Genomic DNA, 6998 nt, shown 5'->3' with positions numbered 1-6998 from the left:
CTTTGTGAAAGTTTGGAAACATCTACAGATGACCAAGCGATAATTCCAACGGAAGTTAAACTAAAAATAACATGCTAAACTTTTTTTTATTTATTTATTTATTTATTTATTTATTTATTTATTTATTTATTTATTTATTTATTTATTTATCTTTTTACCTCAAGGGGGCAATAGTTCAAAAAAGTCATTGCCATTTCTCAATTTAATTAAATTATAAATAAAGTATTTCAGTCCCGAATGCGAATGAAATGAAACGTGGAAATTCTTCATTCAGTTCATGTGGAAAAAAAGAAGAAAGAAGACTAAAAACGCAAAACAAATCATCCTAAAACTCCAGCCTGCAGGTGGCAGCAACACGGCAGCTAACTGCTCGCCTGGTTAAGGTAGTAGAAGAAAAGGAGGAACCTCAACAATTCAGTTAACTGTGTATTGGAAGAAAAGCCATCGGTGTTTGTTCAGATATAAGCTGTAAAGTGTCGATGAACGGGTATTTTTGATACGTCAGTGATGGATACCGTCATTAGGTGTGCTGACCTGTGATCCGCACCAAGCAGAAAGCAGGAATTAGCCTGTTCCCTGAGGCTTGCTCCTTCATTGTAAACCAGGTTTTATCAATTTAGGAGAGCGACATGGACAGGTATGTTGGAGACAACTCTTTTGCTGTTCAGTGAAAAATAAAATAACGGAAACGAAATGGCAGGAAAGAGCATTGATTTGCTCTTTTACATCATTAAAATGGCACTCAGACAGATTTAAACTTGATTAAGGGCTGATTCTTTTATAAAGTGCTAAATTATTAAGGACAAATTGAACTCTTGAAGTGAGTATTTTGAAATTGTTTCTGCCGAATCTTCATTTTAACATTAAATAACTTGCTGTCATTCATGTTACGTTCTATAATGAATTATTTCAGTTGAATGCATTGTATGAATGTGTAACACCATTTTGCATTGCCATGGCATGTATCGCATAAAGAGCCTGTGAAACCATCACAGGCATGAGATGTTCTCGAGAACTCTGGAACAAGAAACAGATCCTGAAGGTTTCTCAGAAATCCCACATATTCCATCGCCCACATCTCAGAGAAAAGCTAATAAATTAATTTACACATGTATTTAATCACAGTGAGATTTTCTAAAGCTCAAAATCTACTCCTTTGGCTGCAGTTTGCCTTTACAACAATGCTTTTTAGTTGATCCGCTGATTAGAGAAGCAACAATAACTGCTGAACAGTAGAATGTTTCTTTTAGTTTAAAATATGTAGTTTTGATATTTCTGTTGTCTTTCCTCATGTGTCCGTGCTTTTTTGTGGGTAGGAGCAGTGTCCTCTACCAGGTAATGCCTGCTATTGGAGCCGATGGGAAGGATATTATGAAGCTGATTCCTGTCCAGCGGAGCAACGGGCAGCCTCCCCCGACCCAGCAGGACGTCGGACAGTCCTACTTGAGTCAGACACATGTCCAGGTAATCAATGGACAGTCGTTCCCCACTCAGACGCCCATCCTGAGAACCACCGGACTGTCTCACCCGACCCTGACGCCTGTTCAGTTACTCAATGCACAGTTCTTCCCCACTCAGATCCCTGTCCAGTCTTTTCCCATCCAGACACCTGTCCAGATAATTAATGGACAGTCCACCCCGGTGCAAATGCCTTCCCAGAGGACCGATGGACAGTCCTACCTGACTACGGCTTCTCAGAAAGTCTTTACAGTGTTTAAACCCCTGCTTCAGAGCGCCTCTCCGCCGTTTGTTTCTCCGCTGAATGTGTTGGATGGTCAAATGGACTCCTTACAAACCCAAAGTCCTCAGCAGACTGGATCCCCTTCAGTAGGAGGCTCCAGTGAGATTCCAGCATCAGAGACATCTCCAGCACTCTGCAAGTCAGAAGTCCCAAATTTCTTTACTGAAGCACATATCCCGAGTGTTTCCGTATCCAAGCATCAGCCAGGCATCAAGGATCAGACATTTTCTCCCTCTGCAAGTTTCTCTGCCAAATGCAGCTCCCCCATTGTGATCTACGTGTCACCAGACATCACGGAGAACCCAGAGGTATCCCAAACCATTGGCTCTGCGGCCGACAAGCTGAGAGAACTGGCAGTGATGGTAAACGCTTGTGATTCGCTGTGCAAGAGTGCAGGATCAGAACCGTTCACCTGTGACGCACCTTTAAAGAGAGGACCAGCACCAAGGTTAAAACTGATTCCAAAGGCGTCGGGGAGACCTAACAGCCCAACCCGGTGGATCATAGAGGAGATGGGTAGCCGGTTAGCCATAGACCCCTCCTTAGAGTCGCCTTCTTCTGAATCTGCCCATTTCTCCAAGAAGTATGGCATTCCCAATCAAACCCTGCTGGAAAATCCGAATCCTTGGGTGATGTATGATGGAAGGATGTTTTATGGAACCAAAGCGGGCCACTCGTCTTCTAAACCCCCCACAGCCACACAGTCACTTCCTCCATCTTCAGTTTCATCTTCACAACAGCCAGTCGGGTCAGCGGGCTCGCTAACAAACGAAGTGATTGATCTTTGTGACGACGACTGCTCTCCGTCCTCCAACATGTCCTCCATTTGCTGTGAAGAGGAAGACCATGTGATCTTTGTGTCTTATGTTCCACCTAAATCCAAGCCTGGCTCTGGTCTGAAGGATGGGTTGGGAAGTGGAAGCTCCAGCAGCAGGACTAATGCTACGGCTGGAAGAGACACAGGTCAGGTCCAGAGCCCCTCCTTCAGCCTCGATGGTTCTGGTCCAGCAGAGCTGGTCATAGTTGAGGGTTTAAACCCAAAGTGTCTGATAGGAATGACTGAGCAGTGTCCAGATAATCTGGAGATGGACACTGAGACGGGACGCTCAGGGAGTCCCAGGAAGGAAGAACATCCTGTACAGGTGAGGTCGCTTCTGATCATGTAGCTGTCTTGATCCCAGTGGATCCTTTAAGATCCAGAAAACATTTGGAAATGCTGACCTGATAGTGGCTCGCTGCATTTGTTGTCTTCAGTTTAGAGTAGGGGGCTTAGAAGATGGCTTCCTATTGAAGCTTCTGATTCAAGACACAGGTAAAGGACTATTCCACCTCATTTATCGCTGCCTGAAGAGTCTTTAATCTGCTGTAGTCTAAAAACAACAAAACTTAGACTCTTTACACTACTTTATTCTGTACTAGTAACAAAATTGTGTAAAGCCAGTTTGTAGTTTGTAAAACCTTTATTTAATGTGTGAGAGTTTAATAAAGGGCAATTTAGTGCAATTTTGCACCTGGACTGCATTAGAGATGGTACATCTCAGAAATCACAATACTTTGTACTGAACAGCAGATTATAGACTCTCAAGGTACCAAAACCTTAGGTGGAATTTATCTTATGTCGTTTCCTGAATCAGAAGCCAACTTCAGCCTGATGGGGTCAGATTGGGGTCTGCAACCATTACAATCCAAAAAGCCATTTTTCCCATTAGTTCAGCTAAATAAAATGGGCACAGAGCCACGAACCTCCTTATAGTTTCTGATAAATTATCTACTACAAAAAATTTGTTGTAATTTTTAAAGAGCAACTATTTTTAAGTTTTAAGATAAACACAAATGGCAACAAGAGGGAAATAAATATTGGTTAATATCAACCTGTTACCAGTTTCAGGTTATCAACAGAAGTTTCTTGATTGATTCCAAAAGAAAACTAAGGCGTTGTAAGATTGTTCCTAATTTATGCATAAAAGCAATTATCTTCAAGCACATGCCTGATGCTTACTGAACTCAGAGGCACCACAGAGCATGCTGTCTGATTTAATAAAGTGCTGATCACTTGGGAACCTCATTAAGGGGAAAGTGGCTGATTGACTATAGGGTTACTAATTCACTGAAATGTTCCTGCTGTTGCCATACCGACAATCCTGAGCTGGACTGTTCTCGGCCAGAGCTGCTTTGGTTGATGTTAACCAGAGTAGAAATCTTGCGATTTATCACCGTTGTGTGTTTGAAAGACTCTGGAATAAGTTTTGCTTTCGGGCTGCTGTGCAGGAAGAAACAAATCAGGATCAGATGCCTGGGGCGGCCATATTGAAATGGGAACGTTGGTTCCAAGTGTTCCTGTGAAAACCTGATCACCAGCCAGACCATGCATAACAGAAAGACGAATAATTAATCAGAGCCTCAGCAAGACTTGTAACAAGTCTTGGCTTGTGCTTCCCAGAGGCAGTTTTCTCTTGTTTTCAAATATGAATCATAATATTCATCTCTATGTCCTTCTCTATCCAACCCAGCAGATTTCTCCGTTAAGTCTTTTTTTTTTTCCTTTGTATTTGTCTTATTTTCATTTGCCAGTTTGGTAATATGTCTGCTCAAAGAAATGTCTGATGGAATAACTTAAAAGAAAAGGCAGAAAGTGTATTCATTGATATGTTGGATGTGTTAGTAGTTCATAACCGATGCCTTGTTGAATAATTGCTTTGTTTTTTCCAACCTGCAGAACTCTGAACTTCCTGTTCCTGTGGGGACATCTTCAACAGCACCAGAACCCTGTCAAAAATCCGACCACCAGCTCAGAAACATATTTGGGATTACAGCTGATGTAAAAATTTGCCTTCAAAAGATTGATGAAATGCCACATTGGTGCGTCTCAGCAAACGTGGTACAAGCAAAGTCCCAAGGTGCAGTGGACGGGGATGACCCGTCGAGAGACGTTCTAAAAGCCAAAGAGGTTTCTCTGCGCGACTTTCCCAGTCCAGATAAACTGGACATTAGCGTCCAGACTGAACGGGAGCACTCACCGTCTCCTCAGTCCAGAACTCTGAGAAGTCCATGTGTCTCAAAGGAGAACTGCTGTTCCTTTTCACCTCAGACCAAGCCTGTGTTCAGCTACGTCGAACCCATTGATGAGGACTTCCCCGACGAAAACGACCTTCCCCAGTTACAGCAGGACACGCCTGTCCATCCTCAGACGCAGACATGTGTGGAAGTCAACGCGAACACTAGGAGAATGGGGCGGACGAGGAAACGCACCATGTGTCTGTGCTGTGTCCCCCCTATTCTGCTTCCCGTTATCAAATCCGGCACCAGGTTGGAAGAGTTGGAGATGTGGATGTCGGCGACAGAGCCGGCGAGTAAACGAGTAGGGCGAACGAAGGGTGTGAGGAAAACCTCCACAAGGATCGACCACCCCAGCTGTAGAGTACACAAGCCTCCCGCCGCCAGTGACTAATCCACCGTCCTTGAGGGATTAAAAAGACACGAACAGATCAGGAGACACAATGAACATCAGGCGAAGAAGCGACACAAATGACCAGTACCAATGCTGGGACACTGCAACACTACAGGGACAGACAGGAGCTTCACGTTCTACCTAGCTGAAGGAATAGTTAGTCATGTAACATCTTTGCTCCGTTTCTATCTTCTGAAATATGCAACATGTTTTTATAAACTTGGTTGTATATCTTACAGGACTCTACAGATAGCTGCACTAAAAGGTTTCTAATAAGATATTTTAGTATTTTACTGTTAATGTAGGTCTAGAGTTTGAGTTTATTATTGCTTTCTTATTGCCTCTAATTGTCGGAGATTATTTAGGAGTCATGCAACACTTACTAACCTCAGTAGTGTGTAGTGTGGCCAACAAGACGCCTCAATCACAGACCTAACATATTTGGGATTACAGCTGATGTAAACATATTAATGCATTATGCATCAGTGCAGATGCATAATGCATTAATATGCATCTGTACTGCATAATATTAATGCAGTAAAAATATTTTAAAGGGTACTGTGCCCTCTCTTAGAAAAAGAAATATATAGCACTAGGTCACTACACCATGGCTTCAGCTTATTCACCACACAACCTAGGAGAAACTCTGTGTGTCTTCATTCTACTGAGTATACTGTGCTGATTCTATTTTTTTAATTATTATTTTTGAGACCTAAACACTCCTTTTCTAAGGGAATGTGGAAGTCTTAAGGTTTTTAAAGTTGTGCGTTACTGAGAAAATGGCGCGGATCAGTATTGACGCATAATGCATTAATATTCTACCAGTTGGTTCTGGTCCTATGGATTAAAGCTCCACCCAAAGTGCTTTCTGATGTTTTTATGCATGCCAGAAAAGCTCCTGCTGTGTCTAATTTATCAGTAAAATAAGAAATCTATGACAGTCTAATTCGGTTGTAACATCAGATTGCCCATCTAGTTTGTCTGTGCTGGATCTACAAAGTTAACTCTTTTTACTAACTCTTTTCTAACAACTATTAAAGTGCAAATGTTGCCATTCCAATTTATAGTAATGCTTAAAGGAAAGCACACATTTTGTGAATTCATTGTTTTAATGTTCCTACAGTAGTGTGTCTATTCCATTTAATTGACAAAGACAAAGTGAAAACATTTGTGTAAAATACTAGATACCAAAATGTCACATGTAGAAAATATTCATATATTCATCTACTCTCATTTAGCCCACATTTCTACATTAAGATGTTTTCATTAGTCTAATTTCCTCTGAGAACAGCCTAAATATTCCCAAGCCAATGTACATTCATATTAACGTAATTTAATTTAATTTATTTATTTCAGAAACTCAATTACTAAGTGAAACGCATTGTATAGATTAATTCCATAAATACTAATGTTTGTAAGCCTTTTTTAGGTTGATTGTGATTGTCTCCAGCTAATGAAAAAAACATTTAAGATTACAATATTGGCTCAGACCTTTAAACAATTTAATACATAAATGTAGGCTTAAGGAAAAGCGTGTTTCATACCCCACTCCACTTTATTTCCAGAAGGTGCTTTTAATCTGAAATTCTAATCCAGAAGTTCCTAACTTCATTTTGAGAGTCATTTTGCTCTCAGTCCACCAACACAAATCATCTTGGCACTTTTATACAGTATTCTATTTTTTTTTTTTAGATTAAATATATTTTAAAAGCGCATATGTTGTTCAAACTAATAACAAGAAGAATAAATGTAAAAAAAAAAAAAAAAATATATATATAAATATATATATATATATATATATTTTTTTTT

General features: G+C 40.7%; 1 protein-coding gene across 1 annotated transcript; it reads left to right on the top strand.

The window, feature by feature from the left end:
- Positions 1–176: 176 nt before the first annotated feature.
- lrif1 (ligand dependent nuclear receptor interacting factor 1) lies at positions 177–6249 on the top strand. Its single transcript, XM_015035906.1, has 3 exons — positions 177–637; positions 1317–2883; positions 4458–6249. The coding sequence occupies exons 1-3, from the start codon at positions 630–632 to the stop codon at positions 5187–5189; spliced, it is 2307 nt and encodes a 768-aa protein (XP_014891392.1). The 5' UTR covers positions 177–629; the 3' UTR covers positions 5190–6249.
- Positions 6250–6998: the final 749 nt, after the last annotated feature.

This window comes from Poecilia latipinna, unplaced genomic scaffold, assembly GCF_001443285.1.
Source record: "Poecilia latipinna isolate Pla-1442-1.1 unplaced genomic scaffold, P_latipinna-1.0 Scaffold351, whole genome shotgun sequence".
Taxonomy (NCBI): Eukaryota; Metazoa; Chordata; class Actinopteri; order Cyprinodontiformes; family Poeciliidae; genus Poecilia; species Poecilia latipinna.
The sequence above is the reverse complement of the archived record's forward strand: the minus strand, read 5'-3'. Positions and strand labels throughout refer to the sequence as shown.